The sequence below is a fragment of the Coenobita brevimanus genome, chromosome 55 (assembly GCF_032717465.1).
Source record: "Coenobita brevimanus isolate Jiangsu-jjx chromosome 55, ASM3271746v2, whole genome shotgun sequence".
Classification (NCBI taxonomy): domain Eukaryota; kingdom Metazoa; phylum Arthropoda; class Malacostraca; order Decapoda; family Coenobitidae; genus Coenobita; species Coenobita brevimanus.
Genome location: NC_137008.1, coordinates 57,044,622 through 57,067,180, shown reverse-complemented (window position 1 = coordinate 57,067,180; position 22,559 = coordinate 57,044,622). Strand labels below are relative to the sequence as shown.

Sequence of the window (22,559 nt, the reverse complement as noted above, 5' to 3'; positions counted from 1 at the left end):
TTGGAAACTTCCTGTTCTGCTGTTTGCAGATGATCCTGTATCGTTACATGAAGACGAAGGGGAACTGCATGGCTTGGTGAATGAGTTTGGGAGTGTGTAAGAAACGGAGACTAAAGGTGAATGTAGAGAAGGGTAAAGTTTTGGTCTTCAAGAGAAATGAAGTCAATGAGTAAACAGTTAGGTTGGATGATGTGGAAATGGAAAATGTGAGTGCTTTTAAGTACTTGAGTAGTATGATGAGTAAGGATGAAAGTTTAGAGGATGAAGTGCTTGAAAGGGTACAACAGGGAAGAAAGGTTGCTGGTTCTTTGAGGGCAGTATTCTGAAATAGGGAAGTGAGCATGGATGTAAAAAAACGTCACTGTATGACAGTATTGTGATATCAACTCTAACATATGGAAGAAAAGTTTAGACCATGTTGGAGGAACACAAATAAAAAGTGGGAGCTGTGGAAATGAGTTATCTGCAAGGAGCATGTGGAGTTAAATGGTGAGACAGACGGACAAATGAGGAAGGAGCATTGTGGTGTGGATGCGGATGTAATAGAAAGCATTGGGAGAAATATGTTAAGGTGGTTTGGCCAAGTGGAGAGGATGGGGAGAGAGACTAATGAGGAGAGTGTATGTGAGTGAGGAGGAGGGGTGAAGAAGGAGGGAGAGACCAAGGATGATATGGAGGGATGGAATGGAGAGGTATATGAGAGTGGGGGATGTGAGTTGGGGGGAAGGCAGCGAAATGGAGGGGGACAGGGTGATGTGGAGATGATTTGTTTGTGGCTACCCCCTACAGGATTAGGCATCGGGCTATAGATAGACAAATAGACAGAAATTCAAGCATTCTAAGGGTTAAGTCTGACAGTTTTCAATTCTTTGACCACTAAAACTTACCTCAGCTGAATAATATTGTCCAGTGGCAGCCTGAGTAAAATGAAGTCCATCCACAAAAGTGGAAATGCAAAACTACAACACCTGGTCCATCCATTTATCCATCATCTAATTCAGAGTTGCCCCATAAGGAGCACAGCAGCCCAGGGCTAGGCAAGTTGGTCCTGGCATTTAAGATGAGAATGACCAGCCTCACTCATCCCAAAGTGGCACTATGTAAGCAATACATCCACCTAATCATTGTCATTTCTTTATGTTTGTGAATGCATATATCTTCTTCCTTTACTGTCCAGGTCTCACTACCATAAAGCATTACACTTTTAACACAAACCGCATACAAAGATCCCTTAACACTGAGGGAAAGCCCTCTCAATGTCAGCAGAGGTAACAAAAGGACATCACACAGTTTTCACCTTAAGAATACTGGCTAATTAAGTAAGAAGAAAAGCAAAAGAAGTAAATATCTGGTGGAATTCTGCCTCAAACTGTACAATACAATTTTTCTTTAGTTTGTCATTGTGCTTCATGGTCTGAACTTTGAAAAACCAATAATAGCCACAATATGAAATCATTACTGCAGAGAGTATCCTGTACCACATAAGAAATATTTTACTTTTTAAAATTTCTTGCTATCCATTCAATAACAGTAATCCAGTGCTGTCTTATTAGAAGCAAAGGGCTCTGGAGCTAGGTACACTATTCACTTCTGACATTTAAGGCAGGAGGGACAAGTTAATCTCTCCTAAGTGACATTACATGAGTCGTAAACCCCAATCACTAAACAGCAGTAAATCCTTATGGTCCACTATCACCACACATATAAAATATTTGTTTGTGGGCGACGGGGCTAACTCACTACACCACTGTACAACAAAAAGGCCCGTCCTATGTGCATCAGAGAACTGTCCCATAAAGGGGAAAGTACTGTACTCAAGAATAATGGGGGAAGAAGCTACTGTGCTTACCCTCTGAAATTCTCAAAACTATCATCATCTTAACCAAGTATATACTGGTATCTCATGTTTACCTAAGGTGGAGAGATCCAGAACAATGCTCTTCAATTTCAATGGAGATATAAACAGAAAATGAAAGAAAGCCCCCACCAGACCATCCCTCTGCACCCATCCTGTATAGTAGGAGGTACATGAAAAAATGGGAAAAGTACTTACGTTACTTCTCCAAAATATTTCTCTATTAACTGCAATCTTTTCAAGCTGAGATGGCGACCTCTGACTCTGAAATATATATTACAAAATTACACAAATTTTTTACTGACAAATCCTTGTAGGGTAACCTTCAATTTCCCACTTTAAAAATATTTTTAAATGATAGCAAAGCTCTTCTCTTGTTAACTTGTCTGAACTAAAATTTTTCTTTCACTATTACAAACCAAAGAGGGACACTTTTTGGCCTGAAATTCCTCAGGTGATTCTGTTACTAACTGTGAAAGAAAAACAGGTTGCTGGCTATGCCACAATCCTTGACTTACAATCAGGTTTTACTGCTAAATATAAAATTTCACTGATCTGAAAAATCCATCATTCACATAACACACCATTTCATAAGATGAAGCCAAGATGGAAATAAGAATTTTTTAGTACTGTACTACAACATGACTAGATAACACTCTCATAGCCTCTCTATGGAGGAAAAATCTGCAACAAAAACTGGCATTATTGTTCAAAACAGTACTGCCAACCATGATCATGATCATCATCTAATCCTGTGTTGCTCCATGAGAAGCACAGGAGCCTGGTCCTGACATTTAAGATGAAAGTGACCGGCTTCACTCATCCCTGAGCGGCATTACGTGACCAATAAACCCCAACCACACCTTGGATATAAACCTGTACAGGCTCAATCCGACTGGAACACCTTAATTACCCACTAAATCACCAGGTGCCATTATTTGGTTATATGGTTACTACCTAGTGTAGCAGATGGTTTCCTGGTGTACAGGAAACCAATTGGCTTGTTGTTCTGATGCCAGACATCGTTTCCACGATGAATTGTAGTCTCACACAATTTTTCATATTACATACAAAGGTGTTTAAACATAATTAACGCGTGTGTAATATATTGTCATGATAATCAACCAAACACCACACTTATAGTAAGATGGTGTTTGGTTAATTATCATCACAATATATTACACACACATTAATTATGTTTAAACACCTTTGTATGTAATATGTAAAAATAGTGTGAGACTGCAACTCATCATGGAAGCGATGTCCGGCACCAGAACATTTATGGTGTTTAGTTGATTATCATCACAATATATTACACACACGTTAAACACCTTTGTATGTAATATGTAAAAACAGTGTGAAACTACAACTCATCATGGAAACGATGTCGGGCACCAGAACATTGTCACTCACGTAGAGTCACCCGTAGACAGAAGGAAGAGGAAAGAATGAAGGAAAGAAAGACAGAAGTGGAAAGAAAGAAAGAAGGAAGAGATCAGTGGGCAGTTACCTGAGAGCAGCACTACATCGTGTGAGTGGATGATGAGTGCCCCCACCTACAACATAATAATAATTCTTTAAATATTTCACAGAAAAAATTTACCTTGTAGTAGGTGGGGGCATTCACCATCCACTCACTTGATGTAGTGCTGTTCTCAGGTGTCTGCTCTTTCCTCTCCTCCATCCTTCTTTCCTTCCATCTTCTTCTGTTTGTCTTTCCATCATTCTTTTCTCATCCTTCTGCCTACAGGTGACTCTACACTCCCTCTTCTGTCTTTCTTTCCATCATGCTTTCCTCTTCCTTCTGCCTGTGGGTAACTCTACACTGAGTGACAAGCCATATGGTTTCCTGTACACCAGGAAATTATTTACTATGCTGGGTGGTAACCATAAAACCAAATTTTGTTGCCTGAGGGTTTAGTGGGTAATTATGGCGTTCCAATCAGACTGAGCCAGTGAAGGTTTATTTCTAAGGAGTGGTTGTGGTTTATTGCTCAAGTAATGCCACTCAGGGATGTGTGAGGCTTGTCACTCTCATCTTAAATGTCAGGTTCAACTTGCCTAGCCCCAGGCCATTACGCTCCTCATGGGACAACGTAAGATTGGATGATGGATGGATGGAATGAAAAAATTTATCTCAATAAAACTATCATTACAATATCTTACCTAAAATGTGGAAACTGTTGGATCCAATTAGAACACTCATCCTTCAGTTCTTGTGATGGTTCCTCAGTTTCCACAATGTCTGAACTGTTGTCTAACTGTATTCCACTCTCATATATCTCTGATTCATTCAGTTCCTCAATGTCGAACAATTTATCACTTGGGCTAAATGGAGTGAAATCAACACTGGAAGATCTTGATAAGTTCTGGTCCTCATTTTCAGATAAGTTTTCCAAATCTCTCTCTAGTGTCAAAGACGATCTGGAGCTAAGGCTGAAGGGAGTGTAGGCATCACCACGACCTAAATGAGGTATGGGAGAGAATGGTGGTGTGTCTTCCTTGTAGAGAAAGTTCTCCAACTGATCAAACAGGACACTGACTTGTCTTGTGGCTTCTCCTTCAAATTCATCATCCCCCCACGACATAGACGACTCAGTTCTGCTGTCACAGTCATCTGGTCTTGAGGATCTGAAGAATGATTGCATTTAGTAAATAATTTAAAACATTTTACTGAGGTCAATTACAAAGAAACAGTTAAATAAGTTCTTGCAATCTGTTTTATTCTCCTTATCATGTAAAACATCAATATGGTACACAGAAATACTGCATGGTACTGAGTACAAGAACTCCACTACACTAAATTAGGCAGTCCTGTATTAACTCTTGTGAAGAGTAGAGGTCAAAAGTGGCTACTTTAGTCTAGATTATTAAAAAGCAGATGACTGTTTTACACTTCTTGAGGCACTGCATGACTGAAGAATTTAGCCATTTCATCAAGAACATAAGAACATGAGGAGAAAGGACAAATGCAGTAGGCCACCTGACCTATGTCAGGCATCTTCAATAACAGTGAAACTAAACTACCAGATTCAGACAAGGATAGCAAAAAGGTTCTTCTCCACTCATCAAACCCTCCAGCTGAAACCAGCAGGGAGAGTGTGAGAAGGAGCACCACACAGTATAGAAAAACTGACAAGAAATTTTTATAGGAAAAGATGAAAGGAGACAAGCGACTGCTGCAGTGAAACCTGTAAGAAGGAAAAAACAATGAATCAGTAATTAGGATAATTTTAATATTCAATCCTTACCTGTGAGATGCTTATCTAGCCTAGCATTGAAACTTTCAATGGAAGAGGCAGCACCTGAAATAGTATGCAGCTTATTCCACTCATCCACATCCATTACCCTTCTGCCAAACCAGGTCTTACCTACCTCCTTATTAAAAGAATTTATCCAGTTTGAAACCATTAGTTTGAGTTCTGTCCTGTATGCTCACTTTTAATACCTTGCTAACATCACCCTTTTTTATTCCTTTCATCCACTGAAACACCTACATTAAGTCTCACCTAACTCTAAGCCACTTGTGTGTAGTACTGTCTACATCTGTTATCCTGACTCCAGCCACTGGCTATCTACTGTACACCTGTAAAATACATCCCTCCACCTCACTCACATACACTCTCTTCGTCAGTCTTTCACCCTCCATCCTCTCCACATGGCCAAACCACCTCAGTGTGTTCCTCATAACGCTTCCTATCACATCAACATCAACACCACAACGAGGATATAAAGGAGCGTTGTGGTGTTGATGTGGATGTGATAGGAAGTGTTATGAGGAACACACAGAGGTGGTTTGGCCATGTGGAGAGGATGGAGGGTGAAAGACTGACGAAGAGAATGTATGTGAGTGAGGTGGAGGGGGGAAGAGGGAGGGGGAGGCCGAGGATGAGATGGAGGGATGGGGTGGAGAGGTATATGAGAGAGGGGGGGTGTGAGTTGGGAGCAGGGCAGTGAAATGGCGGGGGACAGGGTGACTTGGAGGCGATTTGTTTGTGGCCACCCCAAACGGGATTGAGGCGTCTGGCGATAGATAGATAGTGGAGCTAGTTCTAAGGCTGACTAAATTTTTTCATTTAATGTTAACCATGCAGATCAAACGTCATAACTCTGTGGTGTTGTTCGTGTTGTTTATAAAGGCTCCAACATGCTTGCAAGCATCAGCCCTGGTCACCTAATGGTGGCTCTCCATGCTGCTCAATCTCTGGCAGCCTCCCTATTCAGTCCCTTATCCCTAAGGTCACACTCTGTGACCTCATCCCAGGTCTTTTATGGCCTGCTTCTCATAACCCCATCCCAATGTTCACAATTCTCACTTTCTGCGCCTCTGCCTGCTAATATAGAAATCCTGAATGATCCAGAACTTGTCTACAAACACACTTTGTACCTGTTCCTATGCATCTAACAGCCTAACAGCCTCTAAGTTCATAACATGTCATTAGGTGAGGATGTGTGTGCAAACTCTCCTCTTGGATCCTCAATTTCACCCTCATGCACCCATTACTGCTTACTTCTGTTTATATATACAGTCAAATGTGTTAGGTAATACTTCAAGTTACGAAGATGATTTTTGATGATTCTGGAGCAATTCAAATTAGAATAAATGGGAAAATTATTTCAGGTGATGGTTGTGGAAGTGATGGCAATGGTGGGACCCTGTGCACATCCTCCCACTAAGTCACAATAAATGACTGGGAACCACATAACTCTGATGCAAAGTTAAATTGGTTTGAATTTGTCTCTGGCTTTTCCTAATATGGGAACTATCATTATAAACATACAATGTCTATCAATGGAGAAATTTTCATCTTACATTTCCATCCTTTTTTGTGTTCTTGGTGACAGTCAAAGCAAAAGAACTTAGTTTGGGGCATACCTTTCACTAATTGGCAGGGAAAACCACCATATAGGTTACTCACTCAATGCAGTTGTACCTATGTGTGACTACCATACACTGTGAAACAAGCTTAATGATTTCAAGTCCATGAAAATATTCATTACGACCAGGTGGAGTGCCAATATCTCATGGAAGGTTGCAAACAACAAAGATATACAATCATAAAATTTTGTCTCTGCAACCTAATGGTGGATAGACTAGGGTGGAACTTAGTTACTACATATTCTATATTTGGGCTGAGGCTGTGGTTCTGCCTATGCCAGAGGATGTGGGGCATTGTTAGTCCCTGAATTGTTGCTTCCACCATCTGATGAATGAGGCTGACAAACGCAGTACACTATGTTCAAGGACATTTAATAGAAATGAATTAAGTACTGCACAGTATGGTAATACTGTATCTCACTGCTGTGGTCCCAGTCTCATCTGACTGTGAACCCAGTCAACAACAGGATGATGCTGGTTTTCTGCAGTCCACCATCCTCCCTTCTGGTGACAGGGAGAGAGCTGAGGAACATTTGTATAACTGCTACCCATTTATATCAATGTCATCATGTGAAGGCATCCTTCTCCAGCAACACTGTATCCCACTACTATAGTAACTCCATATCGTGCTATAAGGTATGCATCTTACAGTTTTAGTCACACAACTATAACTGCTGTAAATTAGATATGTTTATAAGTAATAAAAAAAGCAATCTGCAATTACTCACAGATCAGCACATCATGAATTCAGCATCCAATATTTTTAAATACTGCCTAAAATGATATTCATCAAACCCAACCTTTAGATTATTTCTCAGTATGCATCACTTGTACTGTATCATTTATAAAGGCTCTAACATGCTTGTGTGTATTGACCTTGGTCACCTCATGACAGCTCTCCATGCTTCTCAGTGTCTGGCAGCCTTCTTATTCAGTCTCTTATTTCCGAGGTCAAACTCTATTACCTTGTCCCATGTCTTTTTTGGTTTCCCTTTCGCAAACCGACCCTCGACATTCACATTTCTAAGTTTCTGCACCCATCTGTCATTTTCCATCCTCCAAACAAGCCAAAACCCTCTAAATCTACCCCTCCTCATCACAACACCAATACATTCCAGTCCCAACATTCTCAATTCTTCAACTGCAATTCTAGCCCCCCCGGACTTGCATTCAAGAATGCATTACTGTCTATCTATTTATGGCCAGACACCCCAGTCCCATATGGGGTGGCCACAAATAAACTGCCTCCATGTTGCCCTGTCTCCTGCCATTTCACTGCCCTCTCCCCCAGTCCACATCTCTGTCTCTAATATACCTCTTGGCTCCATCCCTCCCTCTTATTCTCAGCCTCCCCCCCTTCTCCATCTCACTCACATATGCTCTCCTTGTTAGTCTCTCACTCTCCATCCTCTCCACATGACCAAACCACCTCAATGTATTTCACCTAATGATTTCTATCACATCCACATCCACACCACAACTCTCCTTCATTTGTAAGTCTGTCTCTCCATGTAACTCCATATGCTCCTCTCAAATAACCCATTTCCACTGCTCTCACTCTTGACTTGTGTCCTTCCAACAAGGTCCAAGCTTTGCTTCCATATGTTAATGTTGGTGTCACAATACTATCATGCAGCAGCTTTTTTACTTCCATGCTTACTTCCCTGTTTCTTTCACTGCTTTCAAAGGACCAACAACCCTTCTTCCCTGTTGTACCCTTTCAAGCACTTCATTCTCCCAACTTCCATCCTTACTCATCATACTATCCAAGTTCTTACATGCACTAACATTTCCCATTTCCTCATCATTCAACTTACTGTACATTCAGTGACCTCATTTCTCTCATAGACCATAATTTTACTTTTCCACATTTGCCCACTGTCTTTTCTGTAAGTTTGAGCCTACAAAAATCCTCTTCCTTTACCACCCAGGTCTCACTACCAAACAGCATTTCACTTGAGGAATGTTAGAAAATTTCATAAAAACTATCAACATATATCTATCTATAAAGTGAATCCCTGATTTAAAAAACTTCTGATTTGGTGCACAAAATCTTGTCCATTATCACTGGCTGATATACATGAGCAACCAAAAGGGGTAAAATTAATAAAATTGCGATAAGTGTGTCCATTAATCTCTGTCGACATACATAGACGCTCAATTTGTAGTAGCATGTCAACCCTAAATACACATGTTATGAGATAATGTCGCTTAGAGGAGGCTATCCATTACGTTATCCTGTAAGTGATTCTGTGACAAAAGTCAGCAAAATAGGTATCAGAATGCCTTAACCCATAAAGACCACAAATCGCTGACACTGGCAACCCCCAGAACTGCAAAAAGGGTCCAATTTTTCAACTTCCACCTACGTAAATTTTGCTCTTATAGATTTCAAGTGTTTCATTTTACACACCAAAAAAAGTATATTTCACTTTCATATGTTTAATGGTTACTGCATTATCGACTGTCAAAGAACATCAAAAATAAAAATTGTTACCCCTCATGTATAGACGGAGAGAGAAAAAAAAATTACAACAAAGTAAATTTTGGTCTTCTTGATTTTACACACCAGAAAATGTATACTGTATTTCATTCTCATATATCTAATGGTTACTGCACTGCTGACCATCAAAAATAAAGTCATTCCTAGCTATGATTAAGAATGGAATGTCATAACAGAGAATAGGGAGGTGGAGGGAGTGTGGGGGGGCCTCAGCAGGGAGAGAAAGGGAGGGAATATGCCCGCCACACACAGCCAATACAGTCTAAAGGGGGTATGGGGAATAGTTTGAGTGGAAGGGGACACAGAGGGCAGGATCCAATTGGGCAGAAGGAGATGGAGAAATGGTGTGGGGGAGGGTCCCTCCCTACACCCGGGAAGGAGGCCAGATCATGCCTCCCACTACCTTACCTCTTAGTTTCCATTGTCTTGGTACCATTTACATCATAAAAGAGGAGGGATTACAGCTCTCCAGTCTTTTGTAACCTCTCTACGATTGTCAGCCATAGGACTTCACATACCAAGTTCGGAAACCAACAATCGTCGGACATAGGACTTTAGGGGTTAAACAGGGATCCTGTGGATTCTGCATAACATTCAACTTACCACACGGGGTTGTGTCTGAATTACTGTAGTGCATTATATCGAGGATATACAGCAGTGTACAGTATACTGAACTGACAAACAATATATGGTATATACTGTATATAACTAAAGTAGGGGTATCAGGTTTACCTTGCATCTCTGAGTTCCTGAAAACCAATCTTGTTTGGTGGATACTTCTTAATGTAGAGCTTTGGGGGTGTGGCTGGTGGTGTGTTAGTAGGTGTGACGTCACTATCCTCCGCCCCATGATCCTCACGAATGTCCAGGCTCTTCAACTCGTCTTCAAGGTCCTCCTCTTCTTGCGGCATCATCATTCTCACTCTCACACCCAAGGCACATGCCTTATACTCGTGCTGAGAGTGCCATCCTTACTGGAGAAAAAAAAAAAAAAAAAATCAGGTAACATAAAAGCATACTGTCAGGTGCTGGTACAAAATATTTTACTGAGTGCTGGCAACATAAAAAGTCGGGCAGTTATACATATATTATGTATCACATATCCAGCCAACTAGAGCAGTGATCCTGTGATGAAAACCTGGCCTGGTCTGGTTCTTACAGTTAAGTCTGTAATGTAAAATCTGGTATACCGGTACTCCATTTTTATAAGCTAATGCTTATAAAATGTTCCGGTAATACAATTTGGTTGGTAGATTCCAGCAGTATTTCATCATATTCTAGCACTATGGAGAATAGAGGGTATATAGGTGAAAATAATGATTTTCTGGGGTGGGGGGGAAACTGCCTTCACGGGCTGGCACTCACATACTGTAACCAGATGGCTATATTGCCTACTTAATAGATTCCCTGTCCCCAAATGACAGATGGATGACTGCAGGAGGAGGATAACTTTAGCCTCCAGTCCACTGGGTTCATGTTCAGAAGAACCTGGGACCACAACAAGAATGGCCTTCTGATCCAGCTCCAGTTAGGAAAGCTAATTCTGGGAAGATTCTTTTATGGTAACCGGTGGTTTCAATTCTACCGCACATGTTACACAGGTATACAATGGAATTTGTAAAAGCAATGATATATAGATTCACAGTAATTTTTTCCCTACAGTGGTCCTTCCATATTTGCAAGGGATGTAGAGATCCCCATGAATGGAGAACAACTGGCATCCTCTCAAAACAACCCCTGCACTCCTAACTGAACTGTAGTGAAAATGTAATTTGTGTAGACTCTTTATAAACAAGGCATGATTTACATGGTAACAGCAGTTTACACCCTGCCTCCTTTTATGTGGCAATCAACACAACTTGTGTGGCAATGAGGCAGAAAATTTTGAATCAACATCCTAATCACAGGTGAGAAATACTGTTGATCTCAATATGGTTTGTGGATGACAATTCTGAATGACAATTAATGCTTTTTGAGCTCCAAAATGATTAAAATTGAGTGAAGAGTTCTGTATGATAAGATCAACAAGTGTCTATCAACTGATCGCTTGGTGTCCACAACCACAACAAAATAAAACAGACTGTATCATCTTGAGTCAAAATGTGACATAATTATCCTAAATATGGTCTGTACATTACAGTTTTGAATGACAGTTAATATTTTCTGAGCTCTAGAATGGTCAAAATTGAAAAAAAAAACTTATGAAGAATATACAGGGTTCCCACTCTCTGGTCAGAAAAAATTTCCCTGACTTTTCCAGGAATTTTGACAAAATTCCAGGTATATTTTCATACTTTGCTAAGTAAATTTTCAAGTGTAATTTTATGCTTTTCTTAATGTGGCCTTCAATTACTCTTGAGTAAATTTTTACATCTATAGTGGTTTACACATTACTGTACTTCTTTAATTTCCCACAGTACCCAAGAGTAAAACCTCCCTTTCCAGCCACACCAACAAGCCTTGTATCAGAGCCAAAACTGTACAGATACTGATGAATAAATATAAAGATATCCTTTACAGCAAAGAATACTTGATTGTTTCTAAAATGATACAAGGTTTCCAGCCTAACATCCTCTTTGTTCTGTCCTTTTTGAAATTTTTGATGGGTAACATGACTAAAAGATTCAAAATTGATTAGTAAAAATCACCCTTTGTTCATTACTGAGGAGTGAGGCTGCCATAGCCATTCAGTTTACAATTAATCTTAACTTGCACACATGGATGGGACTGGAGTGTATTGGTGTTGTGATGAGGAGAGGTAGATTGAGGTGGTTTGGACATGTGGAAAGGATGGGGGATGATAATTGGGTGAGGAAGGTGAGAAGTGTTAATACTGGGGGTGGGGTTACGAGGGGTAGACCGAGAAAGACATGGGACAAGGTCATTGAGTGTGACCTTAGGGTTAAGGGACTGAACAGGGAGGCTGCAATGGATCATGCAGCGTGGAGAGCCGCCATTAGGTGACCAAGGCCGACACATGCAAGCATGTTGAAGCCTTTAATCTGCTTTGAAACAAACCATTCTGGGATGCTTTAACCGATTACTTCATATTATGATACTCAAACTTAACTGAGATCAAGCATGGAAAGGAGACACATAAAAAACATCTCGAAGAAAATGTTTTTTACAGAATTTATTGCCATTGATTTAGCTGCAATTTCACTTTCCTTCAGTATGAGTGATCAGTATCATACGACAAGTACCTAAAATGGCTCACCTTACGAACAGTCACATTTTTGCGTCCTTGCTTCATTGATATCACTGTCAAAGAACATTATTTCCATGAACACAACTTCAGAATCCGTGGCGCTGTCGTCTGCGCTCAAAAGAATGTAAACATCAAGAGTTCTCAGTTTTGCAATCCGGATTTGTGAGGTGCGGGTTTGGGGGGGGGAAGCAGTCGTTCTTATAGCTTATTGATTTTTTTTTTTTTTTGTACAAAAATACATTCTTTCATATTACTGAGAATTTTGAGCTTTTATTATATTTTGCATTTAAACTAGGTATATTTATCCGTCCAAACTAATGATAATAGTTTGCGTGTGAATATACTGCATCTATATATCTGAAACAATCTTGCCAGTGTTGGCAACACTGATATCGAACATTTACTCGTCTGTTCGACAACAGTGGGTTGATGAAAAGACAATAAAAAATCTTTACAACATTTCCTCCAGGGAGTGAAGAATCACTACACGGCTGTGATATATGTTTGAGGTCAATCATCAATTATCCCCGAGCTGTTAACTGTGACAGCATTACGAGACGGGCACAGAGCACTGTCATGATCTACTGTAGGCTATATCGTAACCCCTTCAGCCGAAGGGGGGTTCTTAAAATCTGAAGTAAGCCAAATATGATACAAAGTACGTCCTCGGGCTGAAGAGGTTATCATTGATCACGACTAAAGGTCTGTACAGTACGACAGGTTGATCATCCGTTAACTCAGGCTGTACGAGGGGATGAAAGAAATGCCGCCTTAGATACGAAATATGGTTTATATCACAATGATACTTTATTTGGACCAAATTATTATCGTTGTTGCTGAGGGTTACAAGCGCCAGTGTACCTAAAAAGCAATCACAATGAGGGTAAAATGGAAATATAGAGCTGGAAGGATAACAAAGGTTAATTATTTAGGAAATAAGCAAGGAAAAAATATGACAGAGAAAACGAAACTCGGTGAAACAAAGGACTCACTGTACAGGTAACATAATTACAGAAGATGGATGCAAGGAAACAATAAGAACGCGAAACTCGGTGAAACATAGGAACTCTTATGTCAAACGCACATACAGACTGCTGCCACACACCACATCACTGTATATGAGTTATCGATCAACAATAACACGGTCTCTTTTAGGACTTCTGTATGTGAAATGGGTTGGGTGACAAGAAGTAGACTCAGACTAGTTACTTGCGGGAATAATACAGTGGGAATATCGTGCTCTCTCTTTTCTTCGTCCTTACTGCAAATGACAGTTGCGAGAGTGACTTGATCATGAAGTTTGTGTTTCAGAAAGAGTAACAAACACTGGAGGATTTTGCTCTCCCGTATCCATGTCTTTTCCGCAAAAATAAACCATGGTTGTGAGATGGAACTGATTGTTTGTTAGTGAATCTCGGGCCAGAAGTCAAGGATGGGTTATGATTGTCTCATCCGCCTGCGTTAACCCCTTACGTCTGACGGAAGCTGAATATAATGGCCTGACGGGAGCAAGCTTAACTTAAAAGCACGTCCTTGTGTGTTGTACTTTGCCCAGTCCTCGTAATAGGACTGAATATGTTTAGGAGTCTTATGCTAATCCATCCAGTTACCTACCATATAATTTTACTCAGTTCGGGAGAGATTATCGAATGTTTAGCTTGGGGAATAATTTTCGAAACCATCACACCATCCTCCTCACATCGTCATCCACAACACAGCATCCACACTATGCTTACGCCCAAACTATGCCCACATCCAAACCATCTACCTTAGCTCATCTACTCCATCCACACCCACACCTACACCACCTACCCTTACGCACTCTAACCACCCACATCCTCATACTATGTCCACACCTACATTCACACCCACACCACCTGCCCTTACCCAGTCACGCCACCTACTTCCCCACCATTTGCACTCATCAACCAGCACCACCGACATGCACACCACCTACCTTCGCCCATTCACAACCACACCCACACCTAAACCCACTCCCACACCCACACCCACCTACCCTCACCCACATCCACACCCACCCCTCACACCCAAATACACTTCCACGCCCACCCACCCGCCCGCACGCGCGCGCACACACACACACACACACACACACACACACACACACACACACACACGCCACCTACCTTTATTGACCCATATCACACCCACCCACACCCACACCCCTCCTCACTCATTCTCACAGCCACACCGTCATCACTTACCCTCACCGACCCACACCATTTACCCTAACCCATCCACACCACCCACACCCACACCAGCTACCCTCACCCCCTCACACGACCCACACCCACATCACTCACACCCACACACCACCCACACCCACACCACCTTCCCCACCAAACTGTTTTCCGTGAACCTTGCAAAGCAGAACACTCTATCATCTTGTCACAAATAGAGGGTGACCCAATTATTAGGTCGCTGGGGGAGGTGGGGAGGAAGGTGGGGAGGAGTCAGGGAGGTATGGAGGAGAGTGGGGACGAGAGGGAGGGGGGTGGCAAATAGAGTGCTGAATACTGGGGAGAAGTGAATGGGGAGAAGGGAAGTGAGGAGATGGAGTGGGAAGGAAGGTGGGGAGAAAGGTCGAGGAAGTGGGAAGGAGGGTGGGAAGCTGGGAATGAGTAGGCTATGAGAAGTTTGGAAGGGTATATATATATATATATATATATATATATATATATATATATATATATATATATATATATATATATATATATATATATATATATATATATATATATATATCCATATATATATATATTATATAATATATCCATATATATATATATATATATATATATATATATATATATATATAATATATCCGTCTATCTATCTATCTATCTATCGGTCTGTGTGTGTATGCATGTATGCTTATTTGTTATATGCATGTATGAGTATATGTTGTATGTATGTATGTATGTACGTATGCATGTATGTGTATGTATGTATGTATGTGTGTGTGTGTATATATATATATATATATATATATATATATATATATATATATATATATATATGTATGAGAGAGAGAGAGAGAGAGAGAGAGAGAGAGAGAGAGAGAGAGAGAGAGAGAGAGAGAGAGAGGACTTTTTAATTAACCTGTGCCTGACACTCCAATTAGTACCAAAATGTCTTTTTCTTGTCCTCCTCGGTACTGCCACACTATTTTACCCGGTCTGGGAGATATCTCTGGTAGTGAGAGGATTAGAATAATCATCATCACCATCATCACCATCAGCATCACCATCATCAGCATCGTTCAGTTCTCCTTGCCCCGCCATGAGCGTGGAAGTTCGGGGCTCGGCTATTCAGTCCCAGCATTTAAGACAAGGACGACTAGCCTCACTTTCTCTTGAGTGGCTTTTTGTGATCAATAAACCGCAGCCGTCCCTTGAATGTAAACTCTTTTGGGCTTCATTTGGTTGGGACGCCTGAACCTATAATAGACCACCAAGCATCATTTGGTTATCTGGCTAACACCCAACATAGTAAATGGTCTCCTGATTGCAGAAAACCATTTGGCATATCACTCAATGTAGAGACATCTAAAGGGAGAAATACATCGAATGAGTGGATAGTAGGCGCTCTTCACTTACTATATTAGAGTAGAAACAAAATTCATTAATCTCTTCAGTACCAGAACGTCATTTTTATTTAATTCTTGTTATTGTCAATCTACGGGTATTTTGTTTAGTCTATGGAAGATCTGTGTTAATTATGAGGTTAGAAAGTGTCCATTAATCCCTTTACTACTACCAGGTCCATTATCATCTATTCTTGCTGCCACCAAACGATGTTACCCAGCCTGGGGGAGATTTGCGATAGTGAGGGGGTTGAGCGCGTGCAAGGAATGAGTAAGGATGGACTCCGGAAGAAGCAATGGATAAAAACAAATCCATACAGCAAAAAGGTCTCAACAATTTTATAATAATCTAACCTTTTTCCGTTACATAATACCACATGTAGCGTAGTCTGGTCACCTACCCATATAATGTTTTGGGCTACAAACAAGCCTCTTCTCTTACGTACTTTTCACACACGCAAAGTAAAAACCTCATCCACACATCATATTCCACGTCAAAACCATCCCTGTTTTTCATGTAATATATCCTGTAGTTTGACACATTGCACATTTCGCGCCACCACCACACTCCATCACTATCTACAAGGACGTATCCATTGTTTTGTTTGTTTTTAAATGGAGATTGCCCGATGCTCTCCTCATCTTCTCTTCCCTCCCCCTCAATGGACATAATTAACAGTGCATGTCTTTCTTTTTGGTTTACTTCAAAGATCAACAGGATTTTCGAGAGAGCACTCGTAGAATAATTTTATTTTCCTTTTTGCCCTCTCCTCTCTCTTTACATTCTAACACTGTAGACGGAGACTGAAGATGATTACCTGGAGGATCTCCTCCCCCTTCCCTAGCAATCCTGGATACGCCGTTTACCTTGTTTACAATATTAAGTTTTACGTTACGTGGCAAAGATGTTAAGTTCCCCTTGTAGCTAACTGTCTGATGTATGTGCAGGGGAAATAATGCAAATGCTCTTCCTAATTTCATTTCATGATATTTAACTTTTTGTGTAATTTCCAGTCTCACATAACCCAGCATAAATGTATAATTCCATGGTAAAGGAAAAATGAGTTAGATAATTCGATGGCGATGAAGTAACAATGCTGAAAAATTTGATAAGTTCTGCGCCTGTAGCCTCTCAAAAATTTCATCATTCCTTACTGTCCCCTTAATTATATACAGAGACATAATATTTGTACATACATTCTGCCACTGTTCAAATACTTAACTTCTGTCCATGTACACAAACTGTTATAAAATGTTATTGTCGCCTTGCATTGAGACTATTTTGCGGTGACACATATTTTCCCTGCCTTAACACACTTAATTTGAAGGGCTCCCTGTAAATCTTCTCTTACCAAACTCTCATATCACATGTCCCAGTCATCACACATATATTCACTTTAACTAAATACTCCACAACGAACTCTGTCGTCAGTTACACTTACAAGCATTGCATATGCTTAGCCCACCTCTTGTTGACATCGGTAAGCGTCGCTCCTACCCGTCTACTTATTCCATTCATGACCTTGTTCGACTGTCTGCTCGGTCATAGATACTGTTTCCAGTATATTTTCGTAATTCCTTTGAAACGATTATGTTTTCAGTAGTATTGAGATGATTTCCTTTTGTGTGAATTAGACAGCAATATTTAGTACAGACGGTTCCGTATTAATGGCCATACGGTGATATGCGAGGATGTACTGTATGTCCCTTAAGAATACAAGAAAAGATGATAACGGCAGTAGGCCAGTTGGTTCTTACTAGGTAGCTTCAGTCAAATGGTATATGACATGTAGACTACGAGAACGGCTATCTGTTTATCATCCACTCGTTTCTGCCCCATCAGGAGCGTAGGGACCCAGAGCCACGCTGCTTAATCCTGATATTTAAGGCGAGGGTGACCAGCGTCGCTTGCCCCTGGGTAGCAATGTGAGCAATAAACCCCAACACTCTCTCAGATGGAAACACTTACTGGTCCCATCCGACTGGAGAGCTTTAATTCACTAGGCTACGTGGTGTCCATTTGGTTATATGGTTGCCACTCAACGGAGTAAACAGTTTCCTGGATTGCAGGAAGCAGTTTGCTTGTTACTCAGTACAAAGTCAACTGAAGTTTGTATTATATTTATTGAGTGAATGGTGAGTGCCCCAACTTACCACCAAGACAAGAATATCAAAAACAAGGATGGCAAAAAAAAAAAAAAAAAAAAAGGCTCTGTTGATGCATGAGAGGATTGATGAACCTTTGAGGGAACAGCTTGTTTGGTCTATGCCCAGAGTCTGATACACTGGAATTTGGAAATTCTGATGAATATCTAACAAACAAATCGGAGATAGAAATAAAGATCTTCAGCGTTGCGGGAAGCATAAAGAACCCTTGTTGTCTGCTTGAACTTACGTAGTTCAACAGTCTTGCCTTACCAAGAGTTTTGATTAGATCATCTTTAATTGGCATCCCATGAGATGTATATCTTCTTACCACAGAAGTAAGGCGTCTTGCATATGATACATCGAGCTATACATCTCCTGTGATTTATCTTTATCTTTAATTACATTGTTTAAGTGTTGCTACCCTTAACCTGATTGAGCCAGCATGTCTCCTACAAAGTGTTGATATCGTCTGTCCTACCACACTGTAATCATAATCCCTTCATCACAAAGAGGTCCCTTCGTCACCCCAAAATAGGATAATACAAACACTATGAGAGGGAGGGTGTGTAATTTGTGCAGAATCCGATACACTGCAACATATCATACTAGTCAAACAAGAAATATCGTACTACAAATAATTACCTTGTTGTAGATAAATGTGCTTACATATCTAGCCATAACATGATACCGAGCATCTTAGGAGACACTGAACAGTTTCATCTTATCATTTAACAAGAGGTGGTAAAAACTGGGGTGAGGCAAGGTGGAGGATTTTTATTTGTTTTTCTTATTCTTATATATATTTACGGTTGATGAGTGAGGCTGGAGAGGTGGAGAGGAGACTGGTAGGGTAAGGAGGAAGAGGGTTTTAGTATGTGCACTGAGATGGGTTAGGGGGAGGAAATAGGGACGCCTTAAGGCTATAAAAACAGGGAGGGGTGGGAGGAGAGGGGAGGGGAAGGAGGTCTGGGGGTGTTAGTAGGGAGAATGGGAGGGGGTAAAAGGGGAAGGCATACGGAGAGGCGCCTTATATATGGGCGTTAGAAAGGGGAAGAGAGGAGAAAAGGACGGGAAAGGGTGCAGCCAGTATGGCTATAGAAGAGAGAAAGACAGGGGAAGATAGTGGAGGGAGGGGAGGGGGGAAGAGGGAGGAGAGAAACAAATGAAGGGGAGAGGCATGAGGTAAATGGCCGACCTCAAACACCAGACACAACAACTCTCTGAATCTGAACGAACCACCAACAACATAACACTAGTCAAAAGCATCACGATGAGGAGATAGAAAATGTGATGAAACGAGTAAACTGCATGGCGTACTAAAATAAATGAAACTAACTGAGACATTACGGCACCGAAAAGCTAATCTGTTCAATAAGCCAGATATATATATATATATATATATATATATATATATATATATATATATATATATATATATATATATATAAAGCTAAAACGATGGCCGCTGCTCGAACCTACGAGTATAAAGACAATTTATCTGTGACGGGACTGCATTGCTAAACCTAGATACTAATCAGCGAACCAGCTATACATATTTAAAAAGCTAAAAGAATGGCTACTGTTCGAAGCAATACAGACCACCGGGGCCCATAAATCGTAGAGAGAGAGAAAAAAAAATCCCATGACGTCGACCGCATGATAAACCTGTAAAGGGACAAACTATTAAGACTGGGGGAAATTCGTGGGTTAGTGAACTACCATGACGCGAGAGAACACCCTAGTGGTGCGGGAAACAAATGTGCTCTTGAAATACTATTGCTCAAAAAGACAGAACAAGTTATGGGAAATTACTAATGACAAGTTACACTACCGCGAAAGCTAATTGGGTTGTTGAACTACCGTTAAGCAAATGGACCTCTTAAAGATTGCTGAAAATTATATAATGGTTTGCTGCAGTACCATAACCTAAAAATAACATCTAAAGTGTTGCCGAAAATTATGGGTTGACTGAACTACCATGACGTAAGTGAGCAGCTTCAGGTGTTGCGTAAAATTAATGTACTCGTTCTAAAATACGGAGATTTGAAAGTAGGGGGGAACATGGGGAGATAGTGGGGTGGTGAGGAAGAGGAGAAAGAAGGGTCAGCCTGGGACTAGAAGTAAGGCGAGGAGTCTAGGAGGGAGGAAGCGAGGGGGACGGAAGAGGGAGAGAGGGTAGGGAGGGAAGGAGTGGGAGACAAGGAGAGCTAATAGGGGGATGTGGGAGAGGTGAGAGGTGAGAGTTGGGTGGGTGGGTGGTGAGAGCTTGAGGGGAATGGGGACGCAGAAGTCTCAAAAGGGTAGGAGGCATGGATTTAAGAGTTAAAAAAAAAAATTGAGAGGAATATTCTTTCAAGGAAAAAAAAAAAAAAAGAATTATCACAGAGCGAGAGGGGAATAAGGATCCAGAAGACTAATGGGGTAGACTGTCGATGAAGAAGAAAGAGGAGAGAAGAAAGATCTGTCTATCTATTTATCCATCTATCTATTTTTATATATATAAAGAGAGAGAGAGAGAGAGAGAGAGAGAGAGAGAGAGAGAGAGAGAGAGAGAGAGAGAGAGAGAGAGAGAGAGAGAGAAAAAAAATATGAAGGTGGAAATAAGTCTTTCTAAGAACAGTAGTTAGAGAGACCCATAAAAGAGCATTAGAAGCACTAGGGAAGAAGGGCCAAAGAAAAACAGAAGCGCAAGAGAGAGAATGGGATATAGAAAAACTTCGAAGAACAAGAGGAGGAAAGCGTAAGAAGAACGAAGACATAAAGTTAAAAGAACAGGGGCATACATTTAGAAGATAAGGGCATATGTTTAGAAGAGCAGGGGCACTTATCAGTTTTATAACTAGGCAATCGACACGGTATGCTGTCTATATTCTGTCTAACTCTTGCCTTAGAACTGGAAGAGTAGGGAAGGCCCGGCATGGAGCCATTAATCGTACGGTATATAAGCTTTATTTAACATGGAGGAGGGAGTGCTGAAGGCTTGCGTGGTTTGTGGCTGAGTAAGGGTCATGATTTAAGGCGGCCTGATGCGTAAGGGGTGCTGTGGGGCAGGGGTGAGGGTGAGTGGGGTGCTGAGGGGAGTGGAAGGGTGAATGGAAGAGATTAGTGTGAAAGTGAGTAGAGTGTGGGGACGGTGTGGAGTTGGAGGCGGGTGGGCGGGATGTGAAAGAGTGGAGATATGAATGGGAGGGATCTGTGTGAAACTGGGGAAGTGAGGCAATATGGAGTTGTAGGGATGGTGGTGTGTGGGAGGGTTGCATAGTGGGAAGGTTGGTGAATGAGAGAGGTGTGGTGTGTAAAGGAGTGGTGAATGGAGTGGGAGTGGGCTAAACAGGGACTAGGAAGGGGAAGGGATGCTGTGTGTGGAGTGAAAGGGATGTGGAGTAATTAGGGTGTCGGCTGAAATTAAGAGAGCTGTGTGGAGTGTGCTGTTGCAGAGTTGATGAGGGGGGGTTATATGAGTCAAGTAGGTGTGGAGGTCTGAGTTTTTTCTGAGGTAGGAGGTACAATATATTGCTAGGCAGAGTAGGCGTGTGCGTGTTGAGTGTAGGGAAAGAGGTGCCGGGGGGGGGAAGAGGGGGGGAGGAGGGGATTGACTGTGGAATGAGGGGTGGGGGAGGATAGCGTGTTGTGTACGGAGTGTAGACACCAACTCAGACTGTAAACAAGAGTGAGCAAACCTTTCGTATTATTAGTGAAATAAGCTCTTGAGAAACTAGCAATCCGCACACGGATACTGTGTGGCTTTAAGTAAAGCTTGGTCGAGAATGTGCTTTGAATTTGCATGAGTTAGTGAGCTTTGTGGCATGAACTATTGCTAGTGATACAGTGGGTCAGCATAGTCAAGCATGCCTTGTACATCATCATCAACTTCACCATTAGTATAGGCTAATCATCCTTACCCAATTCCCACTGTTATAAAAGGGGTGGGCTGGATCCAAAACAATGCAGTGAAATAGAATGCCGAAAAATCAATAAATATTGTCGGAATAAGAGTGACACCTGGTTACACTTTCAAAACGGGATACGGAGTGTGAAAGGGAGAGGAGGACAGGGAGAGTGGGTGAGGGTGAGTGGGGTGGGGAGGGGAGAATGGATGAGGGTATGGGAGAGAGGACTGAACAGGGGACAGATAAGCAGGGGTGGGGATGAGATAGGACAATGGGAGGGAGAGGATGGGTTAAGGATAAGGGAAAAAGGGACCAATGAATGAAAGGGGACACAGAGGCAAAAACCAAGGGAGGGGAAGGAGCAGGGGGTGGGAGGAGAGGACCAGGGGGTAAGAGGGGAGAGGAGGAGGAATATAAGGTGGGGGGAGAGAGGGCAGTGGGGGAGGGATGAGGGGAGAGGAGTAGAGGA

General features: G+C 41.5%; 1 protein-coding gene across 1 annotated transcript in view; it reads right to left on the bottom strand.

Annotated features, from left to right (window-relative positions):
* LOC145401328 (uncharacterized) overlaps window positions 1–12,529 on the bottom strand; it is a 39,225-nt gene extending 26,696 nt beyond the window's left edge. Inside the window, exons 1-5 of the mRNA XM_080273653.1 lie at window positions 12,455–12,529; window positions 9,970–10,211; window positions 4,022–4,486; window positions 2,059–2,119; window positions 1,668–1,678 (exon numbers count right to left, since the gene is read on the bottom strand). Of these exons, the coding sequence (XP_080129779.1) occupies window positions 1,668–1,678; window positions 2,059–2,119; window positions 4,022–4,486; window positions 9,970–10,154 (722 nt within the window). The 5' untranslated portion in view covers window positions 10,155–10,211; window positions 12,455–12,529. The remainder of the gene's footprint in view (window positions 1–1,667; window positions 1,679–2,058; window positions 2,120–4,021; window positions 4,487–9,969; window positions 10,212–12,454) is intronic.
* Between the last annotated feature and the right edge of the window lie 10,030 nt (window positions 12,530–22,559).